A 19358-nucleotide genomic window follows, 5' to 3' on the forward strand; every position below is an offset into this window, starting at 1 on the left:
TTTCCTTTGTTTTCACTTAACATCCTTTTCTGTTTCAGAATCACATCTAGGAGACCACATTACATATATGTCATGCCTCCTTAGGTTCCTCATGGTAGCTTTGACAGTTTTAAGGAGTTCTGGTTGGTATTTTGTAGAATGTCCCTAAGCTGAGATTTATTTGATGCTTTTCTCATGATTAAATTGAGGCCATGGGTTCTGGGGAGGAAGACCACAAAGGTTAACAAGCAGCATGTTAGGCAGAAGGATTTTGCTATTTTTTTTTTTTTTATTCGGAGGATTTAAAAATATGATTAAAAGCGATGTGTATGGCTGCCAAACTGACAAAGGGTAGACTGTGGTCACACTGGTACTGTGTCAACTTGGTGAAACTGAAACTACTTTTCCAGAATCCCCTTCTGTATATAGCTCTGAGTTAGAGTTGGACAAAAAAGAATTTTATGCAGGACTTGGAATACGGAAGTGAAGCAGTTTTTAACCTTCGAAGTTCCTTACGGTTAGATGCAGTTACAGACAGACACAGAAGTGCTGACAGCTCTAGCATATTCTCCCTTTCGTCCATTCTAGATGCAGCTCTTCTTCTTGATTGAAGACCCTGTTTACCAACAATGGCTCCAAAGTTACTACCAGACACTTGGTGGTGAACCCACAGTGGTGGTAGTTATACAGAAGCATGGCTTCCTACAGACCTTCCCATAAGCCATCACTTTGCAGCCACTTTTGGCAGGTGGTTCTGCTTTGCTTCTCAAAATGATGGGTTGGTGACTTTTTCTCTGATCCTCCAACTTCCTTCCTAGGCTTTTACTTTCCCAGCAACTTCCACAGCTATGTAACATCTGATCCTTATAATAAAACCTTTATCCCATAACACACAGTAGTTCTGACTCTGTGACTGAGCTCTGACTGATACATCAAGCTATGGGAGACTAATCCTTGACCGAGAACAATTTATAAAAGCTAGGAAAAACAGAAAACAATTGTGTAATAGTCTTATATGCTGCCATTATAAATTGCCACAAATTTGGTGGCTTAAACAACATAAATGTATTATCTTACAGTTCTCCAGGTCAGAAGTCTGGTATGGGTCTCATGGATTAAAATCAAGGTGTTGGGGTACCTGAATGATACAGTTGGTTGGACAACTGACTCTTGGTCAGGTCATGATCTCAGGGTCATGGGATCAAGCCCTGCACTATGGTCCATGTTCAAAGCAGAGTCTGCTTAAGACTCTATCTGCCCCTCCATCCCCCTATCTCCCTCTCTCTCTAAAGTAAATAAATCTTAAAAAAAAAAAAAAAGTCAAGATCTTGGTAGGCTGTGCTCTTTTCTGGTGGTTGTAGGAGAAAACCAGTTTCCTGCTCATTTGGATTGACAGGAGTATTCAACTCCTTGGCTGTAGGACTGAGGTACCTATTTTCTAGCTAGCTGTAAACAAAGGGGCATTTCCCAGGCTACCACATTCCTGGTTCATGGCACCCTTTATTTTCAAAGCCAGCAATGTTGAGTCTTTGTCATGTTGCATCTCTCTTATCCACTTTTCTGCCTCTTTTTTGTTTTTATTTTATTTTTTAAAAGATTTATTTATTTTAGAGAGACAGAGAAAGAGAGCATGAGTGGGAGGGGCAGAGGGAGAGGAAGAGGGAGAGAGAAATCCCAAGCAGACTCTCTGGTGAGTGTGGAGCCCTACATGGGGTTTGATCTCATGACCCTGAGATTATGACCTGAGCCAAAACCAAGCATTGGACAATCAGCCAACTGCAACATCCAGGTGCTCCTCTCTTCTGTTTTTAAAAGCTCATGTGATTAGGTTGGGCCTACCTGGATAATCTGTGATAATTTTCCTATGTTAAAGTCTATTGATTAGAAATCTTAATTCTATCTGCAGCTTTAATTCTTTTTTGTTATGTAATGTAATGCATTCACAGATTCTGGGGGTTTGGGTCTGGATATCTTTGAGAGGCCACACTTTATTTGTGGCATCATAAAAAGGTCAAACTGGTCAGGATATGAAAGGATGTGAAATTGAAGAAGAGGAAAATTCATTTTTCTTCCCTCAGGGAATTTGGCAATTAAATGTGAGAGGAAGAAAAGCTATGCAGGAAGCAGAGGTCTAGGGCCTGTGATAGTATCAATGAGCCTAACGGTGGAGCATGGGGTTGCCCATAGCCAAGGGATTGAGATCTCAGAGAAAAGGAAACTCAGAGAAGCAAACCTATAATTCTGCATGCAGTTTCCCCTTGAAATATATTAATCCCAAAGTTGCACATGTGTAGGATGAGAGCAGGAGCTGGGAGGCTAAGGAGGTGAGCAGAAATTTCTTCCATCTTGTGGGTGATTTGGGTCAGAGGCTGGATTTCAGAGCCCACCAAGGTTGAAGGGGTCTGGTAAACAACACAGGATTTCAATTGAGGCCCTAGAGATAATTTCCATGAATGAGGTAAAGCAGAAACAGATCACCTTGATTTGACTACACCCTCTTCTGCCTATCAGAAATGAAATCCTCTCTGAAAGAAATTTTCATCTAGAGCCTCTATATTTTTTCATATACAATGCCTGCCACTCAATAAAAAACTCCTAGGCATAGCAGGCTACAGAACCAAATGACTGAAAACCAAGAGGAAATATCCAGACAACAGAAGCAGATTCACAAGCAACCCACACATTGTTGTAATGAAAAAGGGATTTGAACTTTTTTCCTTTTCTTTTAAAGAATCAAATTGTGATTATGTAATTGAAAAATAAAAAAGAACTGAGGTTAAAAATTCAATACATGGGCTTAACATCATGACTTATTTATTTTATAACTGGAAGTCTATACTTCTCAATCCCATTTATTTATTTTACTTGTTTCTCCACCCCCTCCCCCTCTGGTAACCATTAGTTTGTTCTCCATATTTAAGAGTCTTTGTTTAATAGAATTTCAGATGCAGCAAAAGAGAAGATTAATAAAGATAAAATGGGTCAGTAAACATCCGGATTGAAGCAGAGATAAAAAAGAGATGGGAAATACAAAAAAGACCACAGGAGACATATTAAACATGATGAAAAGTCTGACATCTAATTAAAGTCCTAGAAGATGAGAAGAAATATTTGAAGAAAAGTTTTTGAGAATGTTAAAAAAAATTGATGAAAGATATCAAGCCACAGATTCAAGAAATTATATAAACTCCAAAAAAGATCTATACAAAGGAAACTACATGTCAAGCATGTCAGACTGCAAGTGCTGAAATATAAAATAAAATCTCAAAAGTAGCCAGAGAAAAGTAGATACATTACTTTCACAGGGAGCAATAATAATGCTAAAGCTAAAAGACAAGGGAAATATGATCTATACAGAAAATAATGTACATTCTATAATGGTAAAACTTTGAAAAAATTCAAGATATCCAATAATAAGATATAACTAATTAATAGTAAATCAGCCATAGTATGAAATATTCAGTAGTAAAAAAAAAAAAAAAAAGAAGCACAGGAAAGCATTATAATAGGCTACAAAGAAGTATGTACTATATGAATATATTTTGTGTGTGGCTGTATTAAAATGTCAACAATGTTTAATCTCAATGTTAAAAGTGCTGTGGAGGGTGACTCAGCAGCTGAGCACCTGCCTTTGGCCCAGGGCGTGATCCTGGAGTCCAGGGATCGAGTCCCACATGGGGCTCCCTGCATGGAGCCTGCTTCTCCCTCTGCCTGTGTGTCTGCCTCTCTGTGTCTTTCCTGAATAAATAAAATCTTTAAAAAAAAATAAAAGAGCTGTGGGCATTTCTAATTGCATGCTTTATCCTTTCCTGAGTCCTTTAGGTTTTTGTTTGTTTGCAAAATGTATATTTTTTAGGTAATTAAAGAGAATTATAAAGAACAAGTTAAAGAGTTACAATGACAAAGATAAGTTAAAGCCAAGGAACACCAATTAGTTAAACAGTTATGATGTGGGCAAGACTGTAAGTTTAAATGCAAGTAATCAATATTTAAATGTAAATAGTCTAAATACCTTAATAAAAAAGGCCACAATTATAAAACTGGGTGAAAAACCAAGACCTAATTATAGACTGTCAATGAGAAAGACACTTTAAATATAAAGAAATAGGTAAGTTAAAAGAGGATATTAAAATAAATACCATGTAAACTAATAAAAAAAAGTGGAGTAGATTTATTAATATCAGACCTAGTAGACTTTGGAAGATGAAAAAGTACTAGGGATAAAGAGGACATTATATAATGATAAAGGGAATAATTAATCAAGACAACATGTCACTCCAAACTATATATGCAGCTAACAACAGAATGTCAACATGTACTAAACAAAAACTAGTAAGACCTAAAGAGAAATGGACAAAGCCACAATTTTAGTTGACAACCTCAACATTCCTTTCTCAGTAATTGATTTTTTAAAAAGCAAAAAGCCAGAGAAACTGAACACTATCAATCAACTTGACCTAATTGACATTTATAGAACACTACCCTAAACAGCAGAATACATGTTTTCAAGTGCACATGCACATATTGTGGGCCATAAAGCAAACACAGAACTGTAATCATATAAAGTATGTTCTTCATTATAAAATTAAACTAAAACTTAATAATAGGAAGATACCCGAAATATTCTCAAATATTTGGAAACTAACGAACACATTTTTTTTTTAATTTTTTAAATTTTAAATTTTTTTAAAAATTTTTTATTTATTTATGATAGTCACAGAGAGAGAGAAAGAGAGAGAGAGAGAGAGGGGCAGAGACACAGGCAGAGGGAGAAGCAGGCTCCATGCACTGGGAGCCCGACGTGGGATTCGATTCCGGGTCTCCAGGATTGCGCCCCGGGCCAAAGGCAGGCGCTAAACCGCTGCCACCCAGGGTTCCCATAACGAACACATTTCTAAGTAAACTATGGGTCAAAGACAAAATCAGAAAGGAAATTAGGAAATATTCTGAATTGGATGAAAATGAAATCAAAACACATAAAAGCTTTTGAGATGTAGCTAGAGCAGTACTTAGGGGGAAACAGCATCAAAGTGCTTAGAGAAAAGAAAGATCTTGAATGAAAGAAAAGAAGAGTGAATTAAATTTAAAGCAGCAGAAGGAGAAGGACAAATATAATGAAGATAAAAGCAGACTGACACTGAAAACAGGAAAAAAAAATAGAGGAGAAAATCAATGAAACCAGAGGCTGCTTTTTTGGGAAACAAGTACAACTGATAAACTCTATTTAGACTGATTTGAGAAAAAAAGGAAGGAGAAACAAAGTGCCAATATATCAGGAATTAAAGAGAAGCATCACCACAGATTCTATAGATATGTAAAGAATAATAAGGGAATTTCATAAATAACTTTCTGCCAATAAATTTGTTAAGTAAGATGAAAGACAAGTAACTTTGAAAGACATAAACTACCAAGTTTTCTCAAGAAGAAATGGATAACCCAAATAGGTTTACATTCTTTACATAGCTAGACTTTCCCACAAAGAAAAGTTCCCAGGAATCTCACTGATGAGTTCCCTTGAACTTAAAAAAAGAAAGAAAGAAAGAAAGAAAGAGAGAAAGAAAGAAAGAAAACTAATTCTACAGAAACTCTTCCAGAAAATTAAAAAGGAGGTAATTCCCTACTCATTTTATAAGGACAGTATCATCTGATCTAACAATTAGAAAAAAGACGTTACAAGAAAATTCAAGGCATGAACACAGATGCAAAAATACTTAATAAAATACTATGAAATCGAGTCCAGCAAATCATGAGTTTAATACATTATGACCAAGTGGCATTTATCCTAGTAATGAAATATTCAAACATCAATCCATGTAATGTACCACTGTAAAAAGAAAAACTATATGATCTCCAAAGATGTAGAAAAATAATATAAAATTCAACATCCATTTATTATTCTCAGGAATAATAGAATAGAATAGAATGAAATTTCCCTCAATGTGATAAGGAACATCTAAGAAAATCTTATAGTTTTATGGTGAAAGATAGAATATTTTACTCATAAAATCAGGAAAGAGGAAAGGAAACTGCCAAAGTTTTTTCCAAAGAGGTTAACATCATGTTTAATGGTGAAAACTGAATGTTTCCCTCATAAAATCAGGAAAAAGGCAAGGATGTCTATTTTCACCATTCTTACACAATACTGTACTTGAGATCCTAGTCACTGCAGTAAGACAAGAAGAATAAAAATCATATGGATTAGAAAGATAAAACTTTTTATTTTTAAAAAATATTTTATTTATTTATTCATGAGAGACACACAGAGAGAGAGAGAGGGAGGAAGGGAGGGAGAGGGAGAGGGAGAGGGAGAGGGAGAGGGAGAGGGAGAGGGAGAGAGGCAAAGGCATAGGCAGAGGGAGAAGCAGGCTCCCCGCAAGGAGCCTGATGTGGGACTCAATCCTGGACACCAGGATCACATCCTGAGCCAAAGTCAGACTCTCAACCACTGAGCCACCCAGGAGTCCCAAACTTTTTATTTTTAAATAACATGATTATGTAGAAAATTCCAAAGAATATACAAAATGACAACTAACAGCTAATAAGTGAGATCAACAAAGTTGCAGGATATAAAGTTCATATACAAAAATTGATTTTATTGCTATTTATTAGCAATGAACCAGAAATAAAAATTTAAAAAAAATCTTAGAGCATCAAAAATGAAATATTCACAGATAAATCTAACAAAATATGTACTAAGTTTACATTCTGAAAATTATAAAACACTGATGAGGGAAACTAAGAAAAGACCTATGTAAATGAAGAGCTATCCCATATTTATTGATTAGAAGGCTTACCACTGCTGTCAATTATCCCCAAACTGAGGTGTAGATTCAAAGCAGTTCTAATCAAAATCTCAGTCCATGAAGGGCATTTGGGTGGCTCAATCAGTTTGAGCATCTGACTCTTGATTTTGGCTAAGGTCATAATCTCAGGGTAGTGAGATCAAGCCCTGCATAGGGCTCATGTGCTGGGAATGGAGCCTGTTTACAACTCTCTTTCTCCCTCTCCCTTTGCCCCTCTGCTCCTTAAAAACTCCCAGTATATGTTTTGTAGAAATACTGATAAACAAAGAACCTAGAATTTTTTAAAAAAAGGTTTGAAAAAAGGAGAAGCTCAAGTACTCATAAAACCTGATTTCATGACTTAGTGATCAAGACATTCAGGTACTGGCATAAGGGTAAGCATACAGATCAATGGGGCAAAACAGAATCTAAAATAGACCCATGTATATATGGTTTTAGATAAATATGTCAAGATAAATCAAGGAAAAAAGGATAATCTCTACAAATAGTGATGGAACAAGCAGACATCTACATGCAGAAAGAAAAAAAAAAAAAAGAACTTCAACCCTTACTTTGCATCGTATAAAAAAATAAACTCAAAATGAATCAAAGACCTAAATATAAAAGTTAAAATTTAAAATATGAAGAAGAAAACATAGGAGAAAACCTTTGTAAGCTTGGGTTAGATTAAGACAAAAAGTATGAGCCATAAAAGAATACAAATCAATAAATTGGACTTCTTCAAAATTAAAGATTTCAGCTCTTCCAAATATACTTTAAGACAAGTCAAGTCCCAGACTCAGAGAAAATATGTGGAAAACACATTTCTGCATAAAGGCTACAAAATAACTCATATTTTAGTAAAAGAAAACCAATTTTTTAAATGGACAAAATATTTGAACACTTCAATAAAGAAAAGATGCAGATGGCAAGTGAACACATGAAAAATGCTATCATTAGTCATCAGAGAAAAGCAAAGTAAAAGCACAATGAGGTATTATTACCTACCTATCAGAATGCTGAAATTAAAACAAAACAAACAACAGAATGGATCCTACCAAATTCTGGCCAAGTTACAGAGCAACTAGAAATCTCACATTTCTGGTGGGAGGGCCCACTGGTTCAGCTGCTTTGGAAAACACTTTCTTACAAAATTAAATACCATTGACCCAGTAATCCAACTCCTAGGTATTTACCCAATATAAATGAACTGTAAATCTACAAAACCTCTGTCCATCTATGTTCATAGCAAGTTTATTCTTAACAGCCAGAAATTGGAAACAATCAAAATGTCCACTCAGTTACATAGATAAGCAAACTGTGGTGCATCCATACAACGGAACAGAGCAATAGAAAGAAATGAACTACTAATCCACACAACAACCTGGGTGAATCTCAAAAGCATTTTGCTAAATGAAAGAAGTCAGACACAAAAAAACCCTTAAATCCAAACTCATTTAGAATTATTCCATTTTATATGCTATCCTAGAAAAGTTAAAAAAAAAATAGAAATCAGATCAGTGGTTGCCAGGAGTGATGGGTGGGGATCAATTACTTAAGAACATGAGAAAACTTTTTGGCATTAATGCATCTTGATTGCGGTGGTGGTTACATGATTGTTTATTTGTCAAAAGTCATTGAATTGTATTGTATATCTAAAAAGGGGTTATTACTGTATGTAAACGATACCTCATCCAACTGATTTTTTTAAAAGATATATTCTATGTGTCCTGTCTTAAAAAACTACTACAATATATGAGGTAATAAATAAATATATCAAAAAAATTGCTAACCTGGAGTTGTGGGAAAAAGAAAATTTGAATAAGTAGTGAAATAAATGTACCAAAAAGTTTTATAAGATGTTAAACGAAAACCTAACTACATTGTAACTCAACTCTTGCTTTGGGGGGCTAAACTTCTTGTTCTGTTGAAAATGCACTGAGATTTGGAAGTACTAAAATGTAAAAACATTTTATATATTTGTTAATTTTATTTTTAATTTTTTAAAAATTTTATTTATTTATTCATGAGGGACACACAGAGAGAGGCAGAGACAACGGGCAGAGGGAAAAGCAGGCTCCCTGTGGGGAGCCCGATGTGGGACTCGATCCCAGGACCCTGGGATCACGACCTGAGCCAAGGGTAGGTGCTCAACCACTGAGTCACCCAGGCGCCCCTAGAAACATTTTTAAAAAGTTGTGTTGGGGAACACAGGTGAAGCGGTTCAGAGGACTTTGGAAAGTCAAGGGGAAGCTTCTGGTTGAGGTGGGGAGTAAAGGACAAACCAGGCCAAAAGTGAGAAGGAACAGTGCAGGCGGGAGTGCAACCACATGGGTATGGTGTTGTAAGAATTTGCAGAATTAAAACTCTGATCAACAATTCAAAATACTGACAGCATGTCCTACGTGTCGGGCCCTGGTCTGAGTGCTGGGGATACGGCAATGGACAGTCTGTGTTCTAGAGGGAGGAGGGAATAAATGAAACAAGTGAGCATATAAAATGGTATGCAGGTGTTGGGTGACAAAAGAAAGCAGGGAAGAGGGGTATGGGATACTAGGGCAGAGGTTGGGATTTCAATATTTAAAACAGTGGTCAGACAAGACCTTACTGGGAAAGTGATATTTGAAAAAAGACCTGGAGAAGGGGAGGGAGCCATGAGGATAGCTCTAAAAGTGGGTGCTTTCAAACACCGATGCCTGTTGTTGTCATGGCATACTCAGCTAACATCCACTTACTTTGCTGAGATCTGTTCCGCTTCTATAATAAGGATATAAAAAGATGCCATTTAATGCAATAACTGGTTATGATACTTTATAAAAATGATTTATAGAACAAATATAGTTTTCATTTCACATGAACAGGAAACATTTGAAATCCAACTGAAAGAAAACTGCATGCCTCAATTTCTTTTTAAGCACTACTACCCCTCTTTGAGACCTGTCCCTCTTTTAACGTTCACTATACACGATTCTGGAAAAGCTGAATGGCACAGTTTAGTATTAATAAATTTTTGAGTATTATTAGCTGGGAAAAGGGGTTAGGAAAAACCAGGAGGAAATAGCCTATCCATATGAAAACAATAATCACATAGTATTTATTGTCTGGGATTGAAATGTTTCAAATACCCAAAGCAATAAAATGTCAGGAAAAGCAAAACTTCCTAATGTTAAAAAGATCATAAATTTTTCCCAAAATAAGACATTTAAAAAAAAAAGTTCAGGTGATACTTTATGTCAAAGGAAAAAAATACATTTGAATCTAAGTTAAAGCAGCTCAAAATCTTCAGAAGTCATAATCTATTCACCACAGAAGGGCAGAAGAGCCCAATGAAAGTTATAGTGAAAGCACAAAAAGCAATGGGTACATTTTGTGTGTGTGTGAGCTTGAGAATCACTTTTTAACATAAACAAATTCACTGATGCTTGCATTCTGTAACTTACACTTTTGTTAACTCTTGAATGAAAAATAATATGTATGTCAAAAAAGTTACCAGGATTTCAGGATCACTTTTAAATGAATTGAATTTTATAAATCACACTGCCACATATGCATATATTTAAAACAGAGTGGCACCTATATGGGCAAAACATGTTTATTTAATCTACAGATAATTTAATGTAGGTGGCCTCATGGGCCCCTTTCAAGAATTCCACTTTCCCACAGGTCCCTGACTCACTGGGAACTGTAGACTCCACGTTGATTGTTTGGCTCTCAAGGTGCGAATTTTTTTTTTTTTAATGGGTGAATGCTAATTTTTTTAAATGAATGAATGAATGAATGAATGAATAAATGGATGACTAACAGAGACAAAGAACCGAGATATTTTATTTTATTTATTTATTTTTATTATTTTTTTATAATTGTTTTTTTATTTTAAAGATTTTATTTATTTATTCATGATACTCACAGAGAGAGAGAGAGAGAGAGAGAGAGAGAGGCAGAGACACAGGCAGAGGGAGAAGCAGGTTCCATGCAGGGAGCCCGATGTGGGATTCGATTCCGGGTCTCCAGGATCGCGCCCTGGGCCAAAGGCAGGCGCCAAACCGCTGCGCCACCCAGGGATCCCAGAACCGAGATATTTTAATTGTAAGCTACTCTTGGGTGATAAATTGCTTCCAGTTCACAAAATCTCCTTATTTATAAACAAAGTAGATCTTCATATTTGCTTCATTGCTTTATGTCCAGTGGACATGTTATTGCTGTTACATGTTTACGGAAATCTCATCCTAAAATGGCTCACTGTCTTTAAATAAACCAGTAGGAGAACTGGCAGATTTTCAAAGATGGTACTGTATATAAAAATAGCCTATAATTCTTTTTTCAGGTTCAGGTGGGATCAAAAGTTCTAAGGCTTAGTACTACAAATGTGACTGAGGGTGACCTTTTTCTGAGGTCATTAATCCCTCCAAACAAGACTGAAGTTACAGTGACCTACTCAAAAGGCTGTAAGAAGCCTGATGCATGGAGTACTCTCTGTTTCTCTGAGACACTGCATTTGTTTTTCAGAAAAGGGCTGTGATCATCTGCAGTTCATGGGATTTGCAGCCAAACAAAGCATCAATAAAAGATTAAACAGACTTAACAAAAAAAAAAACCAAAAAAACCCCAAAATCTATGCTTAAGTTTAAATGAATAATTTTTCTACCAACCAACGCATGTTTACTGAATACCTAATATGTGCATGTGGTGACTGTGAGGAGGTATAAATTCAATACTTGCCCTCAAGAAATTCTTAATCTGGTGCAGGCTTCAAGGCCCACAGAGAGACAATTAGCGACATAAAATAGGAAGTATAAAAAGCAACAGGGGCATAATTAGCTCAGAGGAAGCAGAAGGTACCATCCACCGAGGCAGGCAGGAACCTTTCTGGGAAAGAGCTAGGTGAGGAGGCCACCAGGAAAACTTAGGGAAGGGAAGGCAGATTTATTTTTTATACTGTTAACAGAAACACATGATGTCCTACATATTGTGGGGGAAAGATACCTGGGTGACCTTGCAGTCTCCACACAAGCCATGAAGGCAAGGTTCCATCTTGGTCTGTGATCATCGCAGGGCCGGGGCAAGGTAGCCAGTCTTGGGACGAGCCACCACAAGGTGCTTTCTCATCCACCTCTTTGGTTCTGATGAAGCTTGGGAATTTCCACTTCAACTTCCTTTCAGCTACGGGTGCCAGCTAAAAAACTGCTTGCTTGTAGTTCATGGTTGGCCCTCCACGGTACAGTACCCTACCCCTCAAGGCTGCTGTCATCTGCCTCCCCCTTCCCACCTCTGGAACACAGGAAGTTGACACCATGCTGATCTTGTCTATGTTGCTGCGTAATGAACCAACTGCCCAAGTCCATCTAGGCTCACTGTCTCTTCACAGGTCAAATCTATGGAAATGTGGCCAGCCAACCCACCAGCTGCACCCTCACCGCTGCTTAGGGGACTGCTTTGCCAAGTGACGAGAAGTGGCTGATGCACTGGCAAGTGAATTAACTTAAGGAAAGAGGTTGGAAGAAGTAAGTCAATGTCGTTCAGAAACCAAAGCTGCAGGTATGCTGGGCCATAGGCTGGTGAACTGCTAGTTGGGAATCATGAAGGACTAAATCAGTAAGTGATTTGAGCTGATGCAGGGCAGATCTAGGGTTGAATTAAAGAAGCTGCTACTGATTAGAGGGAAATCATCATTTCTGATTCAAATCATGCTCAGCAACCTTCTTTCTACTTTCTTCTCTATCCCTGTCCGCCATCCCCCCCCCCCCCAACCAAGCACATGCACAGAAATCCTGGGCCAGGCAAAACAGTGACTATATCATAATTAATAAGCAAACACCTAAACAGGGTACTTGTATAAAGTTTCAAGGGATTGCCAGATGTACCTCTGTATCTGCCACTGCAAACACATGTCAATAAGATGGCAATTATTTTATAACATGATATACATACCTTGTATGAGAGCACAAAACAGTAGTCATGGTAAGTAGAGCCTTCTGGAGAAATGCAGTCTTCATCAAGGAGAGGCATTATAAACCTGGATCTTGGATCTTTGAGGAAGTTCTCATAATTTGTATAGGGATCCTGGGTATGTGCGTTGATTGTATGCATTTAACTTAAAGGCTTAAGGCATTATAGAGGACTTGGCATCTTTCAATGTAATTACAGTCTATTATACAACATATGATATTCTCTTATATACCTAATACTTGGCCTTAGAGAAGGAATGTTAAATTAAAATGAAATTTTCTTATAATCCAGCTTTTTGGTACTGAGAAGTGCTTCTGGGTTCAGAGCAGCAATTCTCTTTAATACATTATTAGAAATCCATACCCAAGCACACTCCTTGCTGTGTAACATGGTGAAGAACATGGGTGTTGGGGTCAAAGCACTGGGCAAAAATACCAGCTCCATCAGCTTCCTCACTACCTCTTATGGGCGACTAGGAGAATAACTATATGCATCTCATAGAGGGGCTATGATTACCTAATGGGACAACTCTCACCAAGTGCTTGGTACCATGTAGTGTGTTGTAATTGTTGTGTCAAGCTTACTCTTAGGGACACCAGGGTGGCTCAGTGGTTGAGCACCTGCCCCTGGCTCAGGGCATGATCTTGTGGTCTCAGGATCGAGTCCCGCATCAGGCTCCCTGCCTGGAGCCTGCTTCTGCCTCTGCCTACGTCTCTGTCTTTCTCTCTCTGTGTCTTTCATGAATAAATAAATAAAATCTTAAAAAAAAAAAAAACTTAAAATGCTGATATAATATAGTATCATTTTTTTAAGTTTTTCTTTTTTTTAAAGATTTTATTTATTTATTTATGAGAGACACAGAGAGGCAGACACATAGGCAGAGGGAGAAGTAGGCTCCATGCAAGAAGCCCTGACATGGGACTCGATCCCGAGTCTCCAGGATCACACCCCGGGCTGCAGGCGGCGCTAAACTGCTGCACCACCGGGGCTGCCCAATATAGTATCATTTTTGAGAGCAAGCCAAGCGTTAACTGGTTTAAGTAAAATTCAGTAAGTAATCATTCTGATTCTTGATTTTTTAATATTTTTTTCTATCTTTTTCCTTTAAAAATGTTAATAGTGAGTATTGGGTGGTGATGAGCAGAAGGAATGCGAATATAATGCTCTATAGAATTATAGTGGTTTCCAACAATGAAATATTGTGTGTAGGTTTTTTTGTGACTCTCTAGGAATTGATTGTTTTAAAATATGCTTCAATTGCCAAAACTCCCATGACGGCTTGACTATTTGATATTTTGTTCCAGAAAACAAATGCATGTCTCTTTCCTTGTGTTTGCTTTTTTAAAGTGCTGCAGTATCACTCCCAACATTAGAGACTTACATTAAGAGATATGACTTTTTTAATACTTGAATTTTTAAAGGCATCTGGCCCTTATTTGACTATCACATTCATATCCAATTCCTGCAGGCATAGTTTTGTTGGTTAAGTTTGGCTTGATGCCCTCTGCAGAAAGCCTCTGCTTTAATGAACACAACTCCACAAAAACTGCTAGAGTCCCCTACCTACCTCCATCCTCCCCTCCCTTTGCTTTAAGAGCACAGAAAATTTCATCTTGGATTTCAAATAAGAAGATAAAAATAAGAAAGATACATTGCTGGAGAATCAGCTTTATGTGGGAGCCACTGCTGTGACATATTCAACTTGATGCCCTCCTATTATTTGCAGAAGTGTTTATGTACTATGAAATGTTACAGCCAGAGCATACAGGAAACCGTAAAATATTTTATGAGATGTATACATGGTTGAAGGTAGAATTTTAAATGTAACCTGGGAAGGTTCTATCTAAATTCCAGGAGGGTAGATGAGGGAATACTTTCTCTGTAGTGATTCAGTTTTACACAAGGGGTTATATGAACTGGAAAGAAATACCTGATTTGGGAACTATATAAATTTTTTTCATAGAAGTAAACCTTACACTTTCTAAACAAGTAAACTTGTTTTCTTTCAGACCAGGAATTGCCACTTATGTTTATTTGTCTTCTACGTGGTAAAAGCATTAAATGTGGATTGTTTATTATTTTATAGAAACAAAGAACAAACAGTAATAAATGAAGAATTTTCCCCAGGTACAGGAATTATATACACCATTTAGAAAATATTTGTGCTTCTGATGGTTTTTGAATAAAAACTCTTGGTTCTAAAATTGGAACATTATTTTTGAATCTTAACTATTGCAATATGTGAAGGCAGGAAGGTTAATGACATAGCCCCAAAACGGCATGTTCGGAAAGTCACATTCCAAATTTAGGCGAAGGGAGAAATATTTCTATTTCCTTTACTCTCAAATCTATGAGGCAGTGTCAATTTCCCATAAGAGAGGCTATATTTACTTATTTGTTTTTTTTTTTTCAGATTTGATCCCCAAAATATAAGGCTTCACAAATACAAATTATTTTGTATATTCACATTTGATTTAGAAATGAGCCTGATGTGGTTGTTTTTGTTTTTGATAGCCTCTACCTCATGAAGCCATTGTGAAGATAAATGAAATCCCAGAGGTAAGGTCCCTGACACAAAGTCAGTGGTCTGAGTATGTTAATTCCCCCTCCCCTGCCTGCAGACCTCTTTTTTCAAAAATTAATGTATAACTGACATAGAATACAGATTATTTAATTATACCACGGTCCCTTTGAAGAAGATTTTAATGTCACACTTATGCTTTAGCATGTGTCCAAATTAGTATCATTAAAAAAAATAAATGTAGGTCATTGTCTAGGATAAACATGCTATAAAATCCCAATGTGTCTTGGTAGTATCTTATGCAAATTCAGTTTGGTGGAGTGAAACAGTAGCCTGAGAAACAGGGGCCATGGATCTGGTCTCTGGTCTGTCACTGCCATTACTGAGTGACCCTGGGAAAGTTAACTTCCCTCTCCAGGCTACATACTTTCATTGTGAAAAAGAATGGTTGTTCGCAATCATCTTTAAGACCATCTTCTGTTCTAACATTTTATGATTTTACCTGACATTTTAATCTTGAGAGAAAAGTTTATTGAAATCACATCTTTTGAGATCTTCCTTATAAAATCTTTTCTATACCCGCTGCTTAAGAAAATTTTATTTCACTTCAAATTCAGTGTTGTTGAAAGAGTCAGAGAAAGAGTCTAAGTGTAGAAAAGAAAAAAAAATAATTAAAAATATTAATATTGAGCAATTATGGGGACATCTAGGCTGGGTTGGGACAGACATAAATGACCTTGTTCTATTCTAAATTCAGCTCACTGGCTTATGATGAAAAGTGAAAGGTTATTATATGGACTTACTGGGCAAAACCAGATTTTATAAATAATTACCTGTCAGACTGTTCAAGATAGACAAACATACGCCAGACCAACAAAAACACAGACCTGTCATATTTCTGAGAGAAATGTACGTTGAGTCTTCCTTCTCTGGGGCTATAAGGAGATCAGGTAAAATAAAATGAAGGGAAAGACCTGAACCCTGTATTTTTTGCCTTGTGCGCACTTTAAAATGTCTAATGTGGGAGAGAAGGAATTTTGATGTGAAAAATTAGTCCCTGAAAATTTCATACATCCATAAGCCTGGCAGATCGAAACCAAATACAATAAATGCTGTCGTTTTAAAAGTTAGGATGTTTACTGCAAGCTTATAATCTTCCATGATTAGGGATGCCAAGAAAAATAAGAATGATGGTAAAAAGAAAAGTTTGATCATACATTTCAACAAGCACAGACGGAACATCAAAACCCCTTGGCAATTTTTTTGATATTATATATCTGCGTTTTTTGTTCTTGACATGAAGATGTTTTCCAGAAGGACCAACACGGAACAGGTAAATGATAGTTAACAAATGTGAATGATGTGGCACGACCGTATTAACTGAGCCTCACGATGATGTGGTTGCAGGAGGAAAATCTTTCATGCTACTTCTTTCTGTTTTTATTGATTCTTTACAGAAGGCTGTTTCGGCATGTGTAAAAACCAGAATAAAAGTAAGACTACACAGAAGTCCTACAGAATTAAAGAAATGACTTCCTTTTTTTGTAATTCAAGTTGAATCAGGAACTGTACAATTATATCTGCTATATTTTGATTTGTTCTCAAAAGTTAGAGTTCCTCATTTAAGAGAGAAGAAAGTAGAGGTGCCAGAAGAGTAGCTCAGCTGCTACCAGCAAGAAATTAGCCAGTCCACGACTCTAATGTAGCTGTGGGAGTGCTGGGAAGGGGGAAAGCAAATCACTCACTGAGCTCTCCTTCGTCAAGTGATTGTGATGATTTTGTCTCTAAATGGCCATGTGCCGTGTGTGTGTGTGTGTGTGTGTGTGTGTGTGATGGGCCTGGAGACTGGAGGGACGGGGACCATGAGGACAGGGGAAGAGGGCCTACGTGAGCAAAAACACGCAGGAAGGCAGATTTGTAGGAAGTTCAGAAAGAAGGGATGAAGAAGTAACACATGCGCTCTAAGTAGGGGGAAGGGATGAGAGGATGGGAATAGACAGTTTATCACATCAATTAGGTACTTGATTAGTGTGAGTTTATAAAAGGAATATTTGTCTCTAAGATTCACATAGGATATATGTAATCAGCAGATGTTGAAGTTGGTGGGATACTGCAAGGGGAAAACTGACTGTCCTTTTCATTTTATTTCCTTTGTCCCAAACCTGAATTACAAAATGCATCAAATAAAACATAGACTAAACACTGGGGGGAGGGGCGGGAAGGGAGGGAGGGAAAGACACTGCTGTTAAGATATGTGAGCTGAGGGCAGTAAATTCATTCCAAATTAAAATTTCAAAATTGTGTGATCTGCATTCTTGTCCACCTACACACTACCCCAAACATCCTGCCATTAATTAGCTAAACGGCCCAGCCAGTAAACAAGAGCAAGCATTCAGGGGGCTGGAAAGGAGCTGGAGTCAGCCAGTTGATAGTCACAACAAACCAACCCACTCCTGAGGATACAGAGAAGGTAAACTTGTATTTTATTTTGTCCAAAGAGGGGAACAGAAATCACCTTAATATAACATTGCCTTTCCTGTTGTTACAGTCACAGTCCCATCAGCAGGCCAGAAAAGCCATCCCATTCCTGCGGTAGGCACTCTGTCAAAGAAAAAGAAATCTGCAATGAATTATCACATCAAGTCAAACCAGGAAAGGAGGCAAAAAAGCAAGCAGAGCTTTCTTCCTGTTTTGTAGACTTGGCTGCCTACAGTCTACTAGGGTGCTCGGTCGGGACATTTCTGGTGGCTGGGATATAGCCACCACTCTATTAGAAAGTCAGTGTGGTTAACAAGTGGTTAGTGATTCTATTTTGGGGGAGTGGGAGATATGCAAAATAAGATATCCCATTTTGTTAATTGATTGGGTTTGCTTAGGTCAAAGACATGTTGTGTGGAATCTGTTTGTCCTTTATAAACATGTGTTCTCTATTGGATATGCTCAAGAATCACTTCTAATTAACTATCTTAATAGTCTATAAATTACTGACTCGTTAGAGCCTTCCCAGGCCTAATTTATAGTCTCCGTGAAAAGCTTGGAAACAGACACTAACAGAGGCCTTTCCTTCCCGTGAAAATATGGTGATCTCTAAGGAGTTCTATACACTACTGACGTTACAGAAAACTTGAATCTTACATAATTTTCAATACATACAAATGTGCATATAGATGTAAGTCTGAATATTCATAGTGGAATAAAATATTCCATAAAAGAAAGTGGGAAAACAGATACTAATGGCAATCATATAATACATTACAATAAATCAAGTAAAACTGCATGATTTTTTCTTTCTGCAAGATATATTCTAGAGCTTAGAACTGAAAAGCTGGACTACACAGAGGTTCTTGTGACTTGTTTTGAGTATCATAATGAGACCTAGAGTGAAGTAGAACTAAAATACAGGACTTAGGAAGAAAATTACCCTTTTCACCACATTTTGCATTATTTGAACTAGGACTAGTCATACTCAGAGGATTCATAACCCTCAATTAGATAGATTTTTTTCTATAATTTGTTTTCAGAAAAACAGAAAAATGACAAAAGCTCATATCAAGGATTTCCCCCCCCCTTAGGCTAATAAATTTGATGCTAGAATTTATATATTTCTGGTCTAATACATTTATTTTCAACAGCCATGTTATGGAAAATACAGAGTAAGTCTTTATGAGCAAGATAATGCTATGGAGGGGCTGAAGAGTTTAAATCTAAAAATGGTTAGATTACATGTATAATTACACCCAAGAAGAGAAAAGTGGAACCAAAAGAAAGACTTCTACCAACATGAGGTGAAACAAAATGGTTTTCGGCACAACTTTGTATTAATCATAAAATTCAATTAATTTCAGAACCTTTCCTCCAAATATTCTGAGCTTACTCAGGATTTACTATGATTGTCAGACTTTGGGATGCGGGCTGAAATTTCATAGATTGGTTATATAGCTCGGCAGCTCACTCCAAATCAGCATGTCAAGGATGAGAGAACAGTGGCACATTCCACCTTTCATTCCTCAGAGCCCTCTCTAGGAGCTCACTCCTTACCATTAGACTTTTTTGTGCCACTGGACACTTGGATTGAGGCAAACATTCTAACAAGGACCAGAAAAATCCAGCTTTACCTCCTAAGAGCGTGT

The 19358-nt window shown here is 37.1% G+C and overlaps 1 protein-coding gene across 7 annotated transcripts in view; it reads right to left on the bottom strand.

The window, feature by feature from the left end:
• The window catches only part of SUPT3H (SPT3 homolog, SAGA and STAGA complex component), a 605022-nt gene that overhangs the window by 55396 nt on the left and 530268 nt on the right, over window positions 1-19358 (bottom strand). For 4 of the 7 annotated variants that reach the window (XR_007401138.1, XR_007401139.1, XM_035697537.2 and 1 more), the window contains one exon: window positions 17689-17829. The exons of 1 other annotated variant lie outside the window; for it this stretch is intronic. Coding sequence is in view for 3 of the 6 variants with exons in the window: in XM_035697537.2 (XP_035553430.1) it covers window positions 17788-17829 (42 nt within the window). In the remaining 3 variants the exon portion in view is untranslated. Of the gene's footprint in view, window positions 1-17688; window positions 17849-19358 lie in introns of those variants that run through there. 2 more of the 7 variants (XR_007401140.1, XM_025418924.3) reach the window with 1 other exon arrangement.

This window comes from Canis lupus, chromosome 12 (genome assembly GCF_003254725.2).
Source record: "Canis lupus dingo isolate Sandy chromosome 12, ASM325472v2, whole genome shotgun sequence".
NCBI lineage: Eukaryota > Metazoa > Chordata > Mammalia > Carnivora > Canidae > Canis > Canis lupus.